General features: G+C 42.0%; 1 protein-coding gene across 1 annotated transcript in view; it reads left to right on the top strand.

The window, feature by feature from the left end:
* Window positions 1-12,268, top strand: part of LOC311144611 (calcium-binding protein 7-like) — a gene marked incomplete at both ends in the record, with an annotated part of 73,348 nt that extends 61,080 nt beyond the window's left edge. The window contains 2 exons of the mRNA XM_084180651.1: window positions 11,135-11,285; window positions 12,141-12,268. Coding sequence (XP_084036777.1) covers window positions 11,135-11,285; window positions 12,141-12,268 — 279 coding nt within the window. The remainder of the gene's footprint in view (window positions 1-11,134; window positions 11,286-12,140) is intronic.
* Between the last annotated feature and the right edge of the window lie 4,730 nt (window positions 12,269-16,998).

Here is a 16,998-nt window from a genome sequence, read left to right as displayed (position 1 = left end):
GCTACGACAGAGCCTGGATTCAAACCAGGATCTCTAGTGGCACTGCGATGCAGTGCCTTAGACCACTGCGCCACTCGGGAGACATAGAAGCATATACGTTTACATGTTTAGTTCTGTCGTCACAAATACAAAACAGGGTGTAGAATCTATACAGCAAGAAACAAAGTATGAATTCTTGTTATGGTATTACAAGTTCAATAGCTTTGTTGTACAAGGAACAATTATATAGAGATTATTATATCGAAAAATAGTTGCTGAATACCTCACAGTTACATACTTCTTTAAATTTCCAATTAATTTAGTCCTGTGTTGCTCAGTTGGTAGAGCAATGCACTTGCAACTCCAGGGTTGTGGGTTCGATTCCCATGGGGGACCAGTACGGGAAAAAAATAAAAATTCATTAACTGTAAGTCGCTCTGGATAAGAGCGTCTGCTAAATGACTAAAATGTATTCATGACAGGAAACAGCTGTTCGATCATCCTGTTGTTCAAGCCCATGAGTGTCTCACCATTGATGAGGTGGTCTGTTGAAAAAGTTTTATTAGATATGAGATTAATAGCAGTAGTTGTGTTACAGGATTATATATTGCATTGGAGTCAAGACTGGAGCCAAGTCTACAGACCAAGACCCATCCTCTTAAAACCAAGATATCAAACGCTGTTTAAATGCTGAAACACAAGACGCAAGACTCCATCTCAATTTTAGTCAAGACAAAATCACCTGCAAATCCAATGTCGGAGAGGGATTGTGAGTCTCCCCTTGGGATCAAGGCAGCTGTCCAGACCATGGCATGCCAGTTCCTCCCCAGGCACCACGGCTGCCCACTGGAGACTGTCCTCAACCACATGGGCATGTGCATGGCTGTTGAAACAAGAGGGAGTCATGAGCTTTCCACACAAATACCAGCTGCCCAATATGCTGTATATGTGGTTTACTTTGAAGAACACTGGAATCTCCTCAGTGTGCGCCATCCCAATCACCAGACAATCGCCAATCTTGTATGACACGCTGTCTACAGTGATGCACTTCATTTTGTTGACATGGTCTGGATTCAGATCCTCTCCAAATCTAGCCTGCAGAGCACAAGTGACAGAGACTGAGAGGGCATGAATTGGGATGTCTCTCTTGTCTGCGCAGAGTGGTACTGTGCTTCCTAAGCAAGTGTTCTTTGACTGCTCCCAGCATTGTCTCATCTGGTGTCTTTTGGCCAGTGTCTTTGCAATGTTTTTGTAGTTGCAGATGACGTAAATTCTCTTGAAGTACGGATGTTTGGCTTCAAAGCGCATGCACAATAGATGGATAAGTGTTCCATATGCCATCAGCAGTCGGGGGTAATGGATCAGAAAGTGCATCTTGGGTGTTTGCTTGTTTGGGAAGACTTCTTGAAAAAGAGCACGCAATTCCATAATGTTCTCTTCCAGGTATGGTACCCAAGACCTTTTGATGGTAGGCATCATGATTATGTCCCAATGTCTCTCAGTAACAGGTACACTTCCCTGTTCCAGGAGGGGGTGTCGCAGTTCCGGAGTGACCCACTAGGTGTCATCCTCCGACAACCTTAGGCACCTCCTCACTCGCAGTCTGGACTAATCATTATCTTATTGGGGTCTACCTGTTCACCTGTGTATTTATGCCCTCACTTCCCTGTGTTCCCTTGCTCAGTTTTCTGTAAGGGTTGGTGTGAGTTGTGACCCAGGTGCGGTGCAGGATAGACAGTAGGCAGTAGGCAGAGATGGTGAAACAAGGATCTTTACTGATGGTCCCGAAACCAGGATACAAAATAACGGACTTAACAAGAAAAAGAAAGGTGGAGCAAATAAGACTTCAAAAAGCAGGCTGCCAGCCAAAATACAAAATACTAACTGTGACTGAAATAATAACTAAACAGGGAGAACACTTCTCACGTACCTGTCCATATGTCCCACGATCAGAGGCTGATTAGTACTGCTTGGCATAGTGAAACTAGCAGAGAAAACTGAGCGAGGGAACACAGGGAAGTGAGGGCATAAATACACAGGTGAACAGGTAGACACAGGTGACACCAATAGCATCATGATTAGTCCAGACTGTGAGTGAGGAGGTGCCAAAGGTTGTCGGAGGAGGACACCTGGTGGATCGCTCCGGAACTGCGACCCCCTCCTGTAACACTTCCCATGCATCACAGCTAACTATTTGGGATCCAATCATTTGGGGAAGCGATCTAAAGATGGTGAATTTCTCAGATGCACTCCCAGCCAGATGCCCATTCTTCCTCAGGACATGCTCAGATAGTGGTGGTGGTCGTCTGGATGCTCTGTCGTAGTTGCCATAGGGGAAGTTATCTCGTAATTTAGCTGTGCCACAGTGATTTGTTTTGTCTTCACAAGCTCCTGTAACATCAACCTCAGTACAGCAGGTATGATGCCCTCAAGGAAGTCATGCATCACGTCAGGGGGAAATAAATACAGTGAGGGAAAAAAGTATTTGATCCCCTGCTGATTTTGTACGTTTGCCCACTGACAAAGAAATTATCAGTCTATCATTTTAATGGTAGGTTTATTTGAACAGTGAGAGACAGAATAACAACAAACAAATCCAGAAAAATGCATGTCAAAAAGGTTATAAATTGATTTGCATTTTAATGAGGGAAATAAGTATTTGACCCCTCTGCAAAACATGACTTAGTACTTGGTGGCAAAACCCTTGTTGGCAATCACAGAGGTCAGACGTTTCTTGTAGTTGGCCACCAGGTTTGCACACATCTCAGGAGGGATTTTGTCCCACTCCTCTTTGCAGATCTTCTCCAAGTCATTAATGTTTTGAGGCTGACGTTTGGCAACTCGAACCTTCAGCTCCCTCCACAGATTTTCTATGGGATTAAGGTCTGGAGACTGGCTAGGCCACTCCAGGACCTTAATGTGCTTCTTCTTGAGCCACTCCTTTGTTGCCTTGGCTGTGTGTTTTGGGTCATTGTCATGCTGGAATACCCATCCACGACCCATTTTCAATGCCCTGGCTGAGGGAAGGAGGTTCTCACCCAAGATTTGACGGTACATGGCCCCGTTCATCGTCCCTTTGATGCGGTGAAGTTGTCCTGTCCCCTTACCAGAAAAACACAATGTTTCCACCTCCATGTTTGACGGTGGGGATGGTGTTCTTGGGGTCATAGGCAGCATTCCTCCTCCTCCAAACACGGTGAGTTGAGTTGATGCAAAAGTGCTCAATTTTGGTCTCATCTGACCACAACACTTTCACCCAGTTCTCCTCTGAATCATTCAGATGTTCATTGGCAAACTTCAGACGGGCCTGTATATATGCTTTCTTGAGCAGGGAGACCTTGCGGGCGCTGCAGGATTTCAGTCCTTCACGGCGTAGTGTGTTACCAATTGTTTTCTTGGTGACTATGGTCCCTGCTGCCTTGAGATCATTGACAAGATCCTCCCGTGTAGTTCTGGGATGATTCCTCACAGTTCTCATGATCATTGCAACTCCACGAGGTGAGATCTTGCATGGAGCCCCAGGCAGAGGGAGATTGACAGTTATTTTGTGTTTCTTCCATTTGCGAATAATCGCACCAACTGTTGTCACCTTCTCACCAAGCTGCTTGGTGACGGTCTTGTAGCCCATTCCAGCCTTGTGTAGGTCTACAATCTTGTCCCTGACATCCTTGGAGAGCTCTTTGGTCTTGGCCATGGTGGAGAGTTTGGAATCTGATTGATTGATTGCTTCTGTGGACAGGTGTCTTTTATACAGGTAACAAGATGAGATTAGGAGCACTCCCTTTAAGAGTGTGCTCCTAATCTCAGCTCATTACCTGTATAAAAGACACCTGGGAGCCAGAAATCTTTCTGATTGAGAGGGGGTCAAACCTTATTTCCCTCATTAAAATGCAAATCAATTTATAACATTTTTGACAAGCATTTTTCTGGATCTCTCACTGTTCAAATAAACCTACCATTAAAATTATAGACTGATCATTTCTTTGTCAGTGGGCAAACGTACAAAATCAGCAGGGGATCAAATACTTTTTTCACTCACTGTACATCATGGGTGAAGGTGCATATGTCATGTCAGAGATGCATCATGGACTTCTGACACCATAGACTCTTGCATTTTCTTGGTTTTCTTGGACTGCCAGCAGGTGGTAGCTGTAATATGTTAAGTTATGCATGGTGAACTCCCCCTCTGTAAACTTCGAACAGATATCGTCCTTGGTTGCTGTGCAAAAGCGACAGATCCTTCCTGAACTGAAGTTTCTTGGCAAACCAGCAACATCATGGCGGAGATTGTGGCAATGGTGGCATGAAAGACCTTGCTTTCTCCGTTGCACTCCAAAGAAACACCTTGTGTCTGATATCACCAAGCAGAGGCCTTTCTGAATTAGCTTGTGTTGTATCAGGGTGGAGAGGTAAATGTTTTGCAGCTGATATGTGTGTTTCTTGTCAAGATTGCCAATTTTGAAATACACAGCTGAAAGCTTGCGTTTTCCTTTTTTTGATCCAAGTGGATTGACAACCTCAAATTCATCTATATAAAAATGAAGCCGCATTGTTTGTTTTTCCGTGAGCAAGGGATTGCTCTTGAAAAAAAAAACATCTGTGAAATCACTCAAGATTTCATCGTTGGCAGGTTCTTCTTCTCTATTTAAGCTCGCCCAAACATCTTCATTTTGTGCCACCTTCTTCAAAAGGTCAGGTAGTGGGATGTACTGAAAACTGCCTCTGTCCTGTTCTTCACCACACAGATGTATCTCTCTCAGTCTAACCATTCCCATTTCTTCACAGCAGTATTGCTCCAGCATCCACTCTGTGTTGATGGTTCTCATGCACTCTTCAAAAACCTTTGTCTGGTTTAAAAGCTCACACAAGTCATTGTCCTCATCTACAGTGAGGGAAAAAAGTATTTGATCCCCTGCTGATTTTGTACGTTTGCACACTGACAAATAAATGATCAGTCTATAATTTTAATGTTAGGTTGATTTGAACAGTGAGAGACAGAATAACAACAAAACAATCCAGAAAAACATATAATATAATAATATATAATATGCCATTTAGCAGACGCTTTTATCCAAAGCGACTTACAGTCGTGCATACATGTTTTTTTTTTTTGTGTACATATGTCATAAATGTTATAAATTGATTTGCATTTTAATGAGGGAAATAAGTATTTGACCCCCTCTCAATCAGAAAGATTTCTGGCTCCCAGGTGTCTTTTATACAGGTAACGAGCTGAGATTAGGAGCACACTCTTAAAGGGAGCTCAGCTTGTTACCTGTATAAAAGACACCTGTCCACAGAAGCAATCAATCAATCAGATTCCAAACTCTCCACCATGGCCAAGACCAAAGAGCTCTCCAAGGATGTCAGGGACAAGATTGTAGACCTACACAAGGCTGGAATGGGCTACAAGACCATCGCCAAGCAGCTTGGTGAGAAGGTGACAACAGTTGGTGCGATTATTCGCAAATGGAAGAAACTAGGGCTGTCAAAAATAGCGCGTTAACGACGTTAATTAGTTGTTTGCTGTTAATTACGTCAATTTTTTTAACGCATTTCACGCATGCGCAGTGTGACAAATTATTCAGGTCAGGAAAGTGGTTGGGAGCTAGAGGCGAGATGGAGCAAGGTGAGCAAAGTGGGCCTATTGACGGATTCAAATATAAAAAGAATGATGATGGTACAGTTAACAAGTACAAGGTTATTTGCAAGATTTGTAAGAAGGAGTTTCAATTTCACCGGAGCTGTTCAAGCTTGAAGTACCATGTCAACGCCAAACATGCGTTTGCTGGGCCGTCAGATTCAGCAAGTGGTTTGCGCCAGACCACGCTGAATGTTTGCAGGCAATTAACAAAATCAACCTCAGATAATTTGACCAACACAATAACAAAATGGATTGCAAAGGATTGTAGACCCATTAGCATTGTAGAAGACTCAGGTTTCCTTGATGTTTTGCAAGTGGCGTCTCAAGACTCATTCTATAAGCCACCGTCAAGAGCCACAGCCAAAGACAAATATTATGGTGTGTAGTATGTTTCAGCTTGATTTAAAACACCATTATTTGGCTGTGTTAATAAACAGACATAATATGAAAATTATGTATCTGTGTCCTGTTATTTATCTTTTGGTATGCATTTCAGAAAAAAAATGGTTAGGATTCAGGTGTAATTGCAAATAGTGATTAATCATGATTAATCCACTGAAAATTCTGATTAATTTGATTAAAAATTTTAATCATTTGACAGCCCTAGAAGAAACACAAAAGAACTGTCAATCTCCCTCGGCCTGGGGCTCCAAGCAAGATCTCACCTCGTGGAGTTGCAATGATCATGAGAACGGTGAGGAATCAGCGCAGAACTACACGGGAGGATCTTGTCAATTATCTCAAGGCAGCTTGGAACATAGTCACCAAGAAAACAATTGGTAACACACTACGCCGTGAAGGACTGAAATCCTGCAGCGCCCGCAAGGTCCCCCTGCTCAAGAAAGCACATATACAGGGCCGTCTGAAGTTTGCCAATGAACATCTGAATGATTCAGAGGAGAACTGGGTGAAAGTGTTGTGGTCAGATGAGACCAAAATCGAGCTCTTTGGCATCAACTCAACTCGCCGTGTTTGGAGGAGGAGGAATGCTGCCTATGACCCCAAGAACACCATCCCCACCGTCAAACATGGAGGTGGAAACATAATGCTTTGGGGGTGTTTTTCTGCTAAGGGGACAGGACAACTTCACAGCATCAAAGGGACGATGGACGGGGCCATGTACCGTCAAATCTTGGGTGAGAACCTCCTTCCCTCAGCCTCAAGAAGAAGCACATTAAGGTCCTGGAGTGGCCTAGCCAGTCTCCAGACCTTAATCCCATAGAAAATCTGTGGAGGGAGCTGAAGGTTCGAGTTGCCAAACGTCAGCCTCCAAACCTTAATGACTTGGAGAAGATCTGCAAAGAGGAGTGGGATAAAATCCCTCCTGAGATGTGTGCAAACCTGGTGGCCAACTACAAGAAACGTTTGACCTCTGTGATTGCCAACAAGGGTTTTGCCACCAAGTACTAAGTAATGTTTTGCAGAGGGGTCAAATACTTATTTCCCTCATTAAAATGCAAATCAATTTATTACATTTTTGACATGCGTTTTTCTGGATATTTTTGTTTTGTTATTCTGTCTCTCACTGTTCAAATAAACCTACAATTAAAATTATAGACTGATCATGTCTTTGTCAGTGGGCAAACGTACAAAATCAGCAGGGGATCAAATATTTTTTTCCCTCACTGTATAAATTGATTCAGCTCCCTCCACAGATTTGTTTCTAAAATGGAATTTCAAGGCATCACTGTAATGGGACATAAATGAATCAAAAATAGAATGAAGATCCTCCACTATACTGCTCTGCACAGTCACAGGAACACAACGCTTCTCTCTGATCTTCAACATAAAAAGGCAGAGATTTCTCTTAAGGTCTCTAACCAGGTCTTCAGTTTTGAAGTCCAAGGACTCAATAACATTAGTTCCACGCGAGATCAGACATCATCGTTCACATTTTCCTCAATGTAGTCAGGCACAGGGATTACAGAACCATTAGGCCTATCTGTCAGCAAATCTTTGTGTTTTCTGTATATATGTGTCCTATATGACGCAAAGCATTTACATGTTTTCATGCAACCTCCAAGTCTACATGTTAACAGAAACCCTGGCTCACTCTGGTGATACAGACCAATGTGGCTAATCTGTTTCATGAGCAATAATGCTTGTTGCATATTGGGCAGTTATACAAAGCAGGCATTTTGACTGGTGTTGACTGGCAGGTGGACTAGCAGTTAAAGCATTCGAATCGTCCAGCCGACAAGGTGAAAAAATTTGTTGTTCTGTCCTTGAGCAAGGGAGTTATAAGATCTCCACAACAAGAGCTACCAGGTAGTTGTGTTAAAAGCGGAAGTCAAGTTTTGGTTGGACCTTGCAGGCAATTGACAGTAAAACATTGAAAAGGAGAGGTGTAGTCCTCCAACTGATTTTGCTGAAGCCACTGGCAGACATCCTCCACTGACCATCCATATACTTCAGAATTTCTGAAAAGAAACAACAGAATCAGATTTCATGCCGGAGTCCAGTTGGGCTATGCAAAGACACTACATACCCTGTCCCCACCAGGAATACCAATGAAATGACCAAAACCAACTCACCAAAGACACTGGTGTGCCATTTGAATGCCATTTGTATGCTAATAGATTTCAGTTTGTATTGACTGCTATGTAGGTTAAATGTGCACTTGAAATGCAGCTGTCCAACAACATATCCTTACCGTTATTCATTAGTATTTTATATCATTATATAAATTATTTCGATACGTATTCAGAGCCAAACATCAACCCAACTTACCTTTTTAACTGTTGTCGCATTCAAACTCCAGCAACAATGTGGGTTCCTCGATGAACCCCACCTCCTAAGAAGTTATCCTGAAGAACCTTTGGGGGCTGTTTTTCATTGCCAAGAACCATAAGGTTCTTCGAGGATCTTTGAGGATCTTAGAAGAACTCCAGTTGAACCCCTCATTTTTTAGAGTGTAGCTGTGTTCACATGCTGAGCAAAAACTTCACATCACACCATATTTTCACGTTTATTACATATTTTATTCACATGTTAACACCACCTTTTCACATGTGATAAGAAAAACATTTTTTCACCTCAATTGTGAATTGCAGTTGCAAATGTGAAATTTGCGCTTTCACATATTAAAATCGGTTATGCAGTTTCACCTGAAAAACGTTCTTATCTGAAAATTGGACATTCACATGTGGAATTGAATTTTCACATGTAAAAACAACCACATGTAAAAATCCCATTTGCAGTTTCACATGCTAGAACACTTGGTGGCTCCTTATTTATCCTGTTTAACATGTTAAAATTAACTGATTTAATCAGTTAACTCAACTTTACTTTTGTAATTTTAGTGCACACATTTTTTTATCACGTTCAAAATACACTGAAAACATCCAACATACATAATCTATACAGCTAAAAACACAATGCAATGTCAAAACAAGTTGACATTGAGGTTAAAGAAAGTGTGTTTATCAATTAACCAGATTTTGCTAACCATTACTTTGGACAAAAATCAAGACGTAAATATTTTTGTAATGCTTTTTGCATAAATAATCTTAAATTACAGCTCAAGTTGAGCAAATTCTTAATTTGCGATTAATCGTAATTAATCACAGCAAATCCTGCTGTAAGTTCAATTACATTTGATAGTCCTAGTTACGAAGATATACATGTGCAAGTGTAGCGGGCATGAGTCGGTCATGGTTGCTCATGGTCACGTGATGAGGTAGTCTCGCCTGCGACTTCAAAATTAGTGTTGGCCGTCTTGGTCTAATGGTCAAGACGTTGGCTTCTCCCATGGGTTCTAATCCCACCGGCTACAAAAGCACACATATGAAACTCATGATGTGAAATGTTGGGAGACCACACGTGTCTGAGTAATGTGAGAAATCCATGTGAATCTTCCCACGTGACATTTTTTATGTGATTTGTTCACATGTGAAAGATTCATGTGAAACATCACAGGTGTCCGAAAACCACGTGTCTGATTCTTGAAAATGTCACGTGAAAAAAAAGGTATATACACTACATGACCCAAAATATGTAGACACCTGCTTATCGAACATCTCATTCCAAAATCATAGCCATTAATATGGAGTTGGTCCCCCCTTTGCTGCTATGACAGCCCCACTTTTCTGGGAAGGCTTTCCACTAGATGTTGGAACATTGCTGCGAGGACTTGCTTCCATTCAGCCACAATAGCATTAACGAGGTCAGGCACTGATGTTGGGCGATTAGGCCTGGCTCGCAGTCGGCGTTCCAATTCATCCCAAAGGTGTTCGATGGGGTTGAGGTCAGGGCTCTGTGCAGGTCAGTCAAGTTATTCATCACCGATCTCGACAAACCATTTCTGTATGGATCTCGCTTTGTGCACGGGGGCATTGTCATGCTGAAACAGGAAAGGGCCTTCCCCAAACTGTTGCCACAAAGTTGGAAGCACAGAATCGTCTAGAATGTCATTGTACAGTATGCTGTAGCATTAAGATTTCGCTTCACTGGAACTAAGGGGCCTAGCCCGAACCATGAAAAACAGCCCCAGACCATTATTCAACCCCCACCAATCTTTACAGTTGGCACGATGCATTCGGGCAGGTAGCGTTCTCCTGGCATCCACCAAACCCAGATTCGTCCGTCGGACTGCCAGATGGTGAAGCGAAATTCATCACTCCAGAGAACGCGTTTCCACTGCTCCAGAGTCCATTAGCGGCGATCTTTACACCACTCCAGCCGACTCTTTGCATTGAACATGGTGATCTTAGGCTTGTGTGTGGCTGCTCGGCCATGGAAACCCATTTCATGAAGCTCCCGACGAACCGTTCTTGTGCTGACGTTGCTTCCAGAGGCAGTTTGGAACTCGGTAGTGAGTGTTGCAACCGAGGACAGACAATTTGTACACGCTATGCACTTCAGCACCTGGCGATCCCGTTCTGTGAGCTTGTGTGGCCTACCACTTCGCGGCTGAGCCGTTGTTGCTCCTAAATGTTTCCACTTCACAATAACAGCACTTACAGTTGACAGGGGCAGCTCTAGCAGAAATTTGACAAACTGACTTGTTAGAAAGGTGGCATCCTATGACCGTGCCACGTTGAAAGTCACTGAGCTCTTCAGTAAGGCCATTCAAATGCCAATGTTTGTCTATGGAGATTGCATGGCTGTGTGCTCGATTTTATACACCTGTCATCAACGGGTGTGGCTGAAAAAGCCGAATCCATTAATTTGAAGGGGTTTCCACATACCTTTGTATTTATAGTGTATTTTGTTCACGTGTCCAAAAACCATGTGTTTTTTCACGTTCTTTTCAAGTGTTTTTTTTTGTATGGGATGTCTATGGCAGTGTACTGTATGTTCGATTGAATTGAATCCCTGAGTCAAGACAGCCATACAGTATGCCACATGCATCAATGGGAAGTCTTGTGTTGTTATCTCTGGCTAAAAGTTCCAGGATCACTTAGCTTACCATCCCCAAATACAAAACATTGCGGTGAAAAAACTAAAATCGACCATAGAAGAGTATCTCATTGTAGTGACATCAGTTCCTGTGTGTGTGTGTGTGTCCAGACTGACATGCAGAAGCTGACGGTAGAGGAGCTGAAGAGGCTGCTGTACGACACGTTCTCCGACCACCTCACCATGAAGGATATCGAGAACATCATCATGACCGAGGAGAGCCACATAGCAAACCCAGGGGCCTGCCAGGTGGATATAGACAGTAAGGAAACTTATAGTACACACTTTGTAGTACACACTTTGTAGTACGCACATTATAGTACACACTTTTTGTACAACTTTCTCTAAAATGTTGTGCACAAATTTGTTTACATCCCTGTTAGTGAGTATTTCTCCTTTGCCAAGACAATCCATCCACCTGACAGGTGTGGCATATCAAGAAGCTGATTAAACCGCATGATCATTACACAGGTGCACCTTGTGCTGGGGACAATTAAAGGCCACTCTAAAATGTGCAGTTTTGTCACAAAACACAATGCCACAGATGTCTCAAGTTTTGAGGGAGCATGCAAAGCGGCTTATAGTAGAGAAATGGACATTCAATTCTCTGGCAACAGCTCTGGTGGACATTCCTGCAATTCTCTAAAACTTAGTTTTAGAGAATTTGGCAGTACATCCAACCGGCCTCACAACCACAGACCACGTGTAACCACACCAGCCCAGGACCTCCATATCCGGCTTCTTCACCAGAGGGATTGTCTGAGACCAACCATCCGGACAGCTAATGAAACTGAGGAGTACTTCTGTTTGTAATAAAGCTCTTTTGTGGGGGGAAAATGAAATCAGAGCTGTAATCTATGTAATTATGTATCGCACACACTGGGGTAAAACCACATTTCCAAGCAGTATTCATCCATAATAATTGTGTTCACATACTTGTACATTTGGAGATTAGATTTCTCATCTCATTAGAAATTACTATATAACTTGCCTCTGGTATCAGATATGTGCAGAGCATCAAAAGAGATTTGATTCAACAGACTCACAGGTGCATGTCTCTCCTCCTTGAAAATCCCTGACTTTCCTCCTTCTCTTGTCTCCTTTCCCTGTCATGCAGCTAGTCCAACGCAGCAAGTGAAGCAGACGTGTGTACGCAAGAGCCTGATATGTGCTTTTGCCATCGCTTTCATCATCAGCGTCATGCTTATCGCAGCCAATCAGGTGCTTCGGAGCGGCATGAAGTAGGCGGGAACAGCCATGGCCTCCTGACCCTCTGAAAGAGACTGCTGTAAGACACCTGGACAAATGACTCAGAAAAAACAGCTCAATAACAACAGACCATTAAACCACCATCAAAATGAGCTGACATAAAGGCATGGCTCTCATCCAAATGACTTCATGGGCATATTTCCCAACATGCTCCTTTATCTCCTAGCTGAATGGAACCCATTGAGACCCTAAACTACGGTGGCCTGGAGGATGACCATCATCTGTGCATGAAGTGCATGGATTTAACAAGTCGTCTCTTGAAACATTTGTAGACGTTATTATCAGTGTATATCCATATGACTGTGTACCAAACAGAGGTGTGTCATAATTTGTTTATGGTGAACCAACTGTGACCAACTTTGTTAATGAGGTTGGGGTCAAGGGGTCAGTGGAGGGAATGAACAATGGGTTTTTACATCTGTACTGTGTATCAAACAACAACAAACAAGTGAATATTTCATAATAAATGTATATTTCACAGTTCTGCATGATCAAAAGGGCTGTTTAGTAGACTACATGATCATATTGTAAAAGTAGTTTTTGGACAACTATTCTTATTGACATACTGTGGACTATTAGTTTCACTGAGCACCCCATTACAATCACAACATATCTCACAGCCATAACGATCATAACGTATCTCACTGCTAAAAAATATAATAATGTATATCACTGCCATAAGGATCATAACATATCTCACTGCCATATGGATCATAACATATCTCACTGCCATTGAAAAACCAACAACTCAGACGTGATGGGATTTGTTTTAGCATATCACTGAGAAATCATACAGTATTTGCTTGATACAGTGGGGAGAACAAGTATTTGATACACTGCCGAGTTTGCAGGTTTTCCAACTTACAAAGCATGTAGAGGTCTGTAGTTTTTATCACAGGTACACTTCAACTGTGAGAGACGGAATCTAAAACAAAAATCCAGAAAATCAAATTGTATGATTTTTAAGTAATTAATTTGCCTTTTTATTGCATGACATAAGTATTTGATACATCAGAAAAGCAGAACTTAATATTTGGTACAGAAACCTTTGTTTGCAATTACAGAGATCATACATTTCCTGTAGGTCTTGACCAGGTTTGCACACACTGCAGCAGGGATTTTGGCCTACTCCTCCATACAGACCTTCTCCAGACCCTTCAGGTTTCGGGGTTGTCGCTGGGCAATACGGACTTTCAGCTCCCTCCAAATATGTTCTATTGGGTTCAGGTCTGGAGACTGGCTAGGCTACTCCAGGACCTTGAGATGCTTCTTACGGAGCCACTCCTTAGTTGCCCTGGCTGTGTGTTTCGGGTCGTTGTCATGCTGGAAGACCCAGCCACGACCCATCTTCAATGCTCTTACTGAGGGAAGGAGGTTGTTGGCCAAGATCTCGCGATACATGGCCCCATCCATCCTCCCCTCAATACGGTGCAGTCGTCCTATCCCCTTTGCAGAAAAGCATCCCCAAAGAATGATGTTTCCACCTCCATGCTTCACGGTTGGGATGGTGTTCTTGGGGTTGTACTCATCCTACTTCTTCCTCCAAACACGGCGAGTGGAGTTTAGACCAAAAAGCTCAATTTTTGTCACATCAGACCCCATGACCTTCTCCCATTACTCCTCTGGATCATCCAGATGGTCATTGGCAAACTTCAGACGGGCCTGGACATGCGCTGGCTTGAGCAGGGGGACCTTGCGTGCGCTGCAGGATTTTAATCCATGACGGCGTAGTGTGTTACTAATGGTTTTCTTTGAGACTGTGGTCCCAGCTCTCTTCAGGTCATTGACCAGGTCCTGCCGTGTAGTTCTGGGCTGATCCCTCACCTTCCTCATGATCATTGATGCCCCACGAGGTGAGATCTTGCATGGAGCCCCAGACCGAGGGTGATTGACCGTGATCTTGAACTTCTTCCATTTTCTAATAATTGCGCCAACAGTTGTTGCCTTCTCACCAAGCTGCTTGCCTATTGTCCTGTAGCCCATCCCAGCCTTGTGCAGGTCTTCAATTGTATCCCTGATGTCCTTACACAGCTCTCTGGTCTTGGCCATTGTGGAGAGGTTGGAGTCTGTTTGATTGAGTGTGTGGACAGGTGTCTTTTATACAGGTAACAAGTTCAAACAGGTGCAGTTAATACAGGTAATGAGTGGAGAACAGGAGGGCTTCTTATAGAAAAACTAACAGGTCTGTGAGAGCCGGAATTCTTACTGGTTGGTAGGTGATCAAATACTTATGTCATGCAATAAAATGCAAATGAATTACTGAAAAATCATACAATGTGATTTTCTGGATTTTTGTTTTAGATTCCGTCTCTCACAGTTGAAGTGTACCTATGATAGAATTACAGACCTCTACATGCTTTGTAAGTAGGAAAACCTGCAAAATCGGCAGTGTATCAAATAATTGTTCTCCCCACTGTATGTGACATATATGCGTAATAACATTATAACAGAGATATCTGCTCTGTACATGGGGAATATGATGAATGTGATGGAATGTATACATTGCTATATTAAGCAATACATCACGAGTATACAACTCACACGTGATATCACCAGCTAGACAGACATTATCAATATAGTCCTTTACCCTCATCCATAGGGAAGCTCTGCTCTGGAGCATTGAAACAGGAGCAATAACCTTCAATCCACTTTCATACCTTGGTAGCTCCTTGTTGTCCTTGGGATGCAATACTCTTGCTATGGCGACTTTGAACATACCATAGCAATATAATCTATCTTGTCTTTTTTTTTTAATTAAAAAGTAATAACATTTACGCTAGATAAAAGAACCAGGAAGCATTTTCATCTTAAAGACACTTCTGAAACACCAGGTTTCTATCCTATGTCTCATTCTGGGGCTCAAACTTTGTATACTGATTATCAAATGGCCTGTGAAGCCCTGCAATAAAGCACTAATCCAGCTCTGGGCAATATTTCCACCATCGCTGTTCCAGTGCTCTTTAGGGTGTTGTGCATGATTGCCAGTGATAGCATGGCCATTGAATGACATCTGGGAATACTGAGAATCTGTATAATACACATTGTGACCAAAGCTATGAAAGACAACCATTGTGTGGAGTAAAGGGCTCTCAGAATAGAAGTAGAGAGAACAAGTTAATGGAAAAGCACAACATTGTTTAATGTAGTTGCCAAATGAAAGGGAAACTTGAATAGGTCATCAATATGTATTGTTGTTGTAACTCTAAAAATAGTCATGATGTCTTCTATTAGATTTGTTGTGAATAAAATAATAGGACAATTATAATACAATGCACTGGAGAGATGCAAAAACAAAGAACCAAAAGAAAATGCCCTTCACTAAAATACTGACATCTGTTTGGAGGCTGAGGACATTTATTTTGTAATGTAGCCTGTTGTATCTGACTATTTGCTTTTCACACGATTGACAGTACCAACATTTGGGTGTTACAATTCAGCAACCAGGTGATGGAATTATGATTCCTGTCCTGTCTAAAAACAGTCAAGAGAGACAACAATTATCTCATTTCGCTGAGCATTTTGTTAAAAGCAGCAAGGTCGCAGCAAGGTCGCAGAGGACATAATACAATTGCACATTGTCAATTCACCGTACTGTAAACAAATAGCTTTGTTTTCATTTTGCACTTTATAACATGGTGTAGATGCGCACAACGATAATACACCGTTCCATTTCAAAACATACTGTACATACGTCTTGAATAGTTACTGTATTGTAGAAACATTTTCCTTACATCATCAGAATAGATGGGAGTGGATGATAGATAACTGAGATATGAACCCACTTGATCTGTTGTTGGTACATATTGTATCAGCTTGGGTGACACTAATATGTCAGCTTGGGTGACATTAATATGTCAGCTTGGGTGACACTAATATGTCAGGTTGGGTGACACTAATATGCCAGCTTGGGTGACACTAATATGTCAGCTTGGGTGACATTAATTGGTCAGCTTGGGTGACACTTGTGTGACATTTGGCTACAATGGTTAAATATCATTACTTTTGACATATTCTAATGAGATCATGTTGCCGTTTGAAACAGAGGGTGTTGAGAATGTTGTTCCATGATCTAATACTTTGCCTTATACTCTGAGACATGAAACACTCCGAGACATGTTTATTATCAAAGCAAAGCTATACAAAAATATAGAGACCAATCAAATATTTATTTTCTTTTTACAGATTAAACAAAACATATTGTATTTAACATGTTGATAGTTTACTGAATGTTATAGTTCTATTAATTGTACTTTGATACTTTATGTCTGAAAAACAATGTTATATTATCCACTCGCTCTGACATATGTTCATTGATCACACCATATGTACCTGTCTGTCTGTGGAATGGTATTTCACATAAATTAAAGTATATTGACGCACTTGCATCGATGTGTGAAATCCTGTCGATTCATGAACTCTACAATCACAGTTTCAACGTTACGTTGACAACTTTGTGGACTATCTCTATGGACTGTATCACATTACTGTTTGACATGATGACATTTCAGATTGTAACTCAATATAAACTGATGGGTTTTCTTGGGTCCAGTGGATTTATAGATTGCTATTCCATCTCAAGTCGCATCTTGGCTTCTCAGAGTCTCTGAGTCCAAGCTGTGCAATCTGTCACGTGGTTTAGAACAAAAGGTAGCGTCCAGTGGCGGTCAGTGCCGTTTATGATGTGGGAGGACAATTATTTTTCTCAT

Source organism: Coregonus lavaretus (genome assembly GCF_964263955.1).
Source record: "Coregonus lavaretus genome assembly, chromosome: 17".
NCBI lineage: Eukaryota > Metazoa > Chordata > Actinopteri > Salmoniformes > Salmonidae > Coregonus > Coregonus lavaretus.
This window is presented reverse-complemented; position numbering and strand designations above follow the sequence as displayed.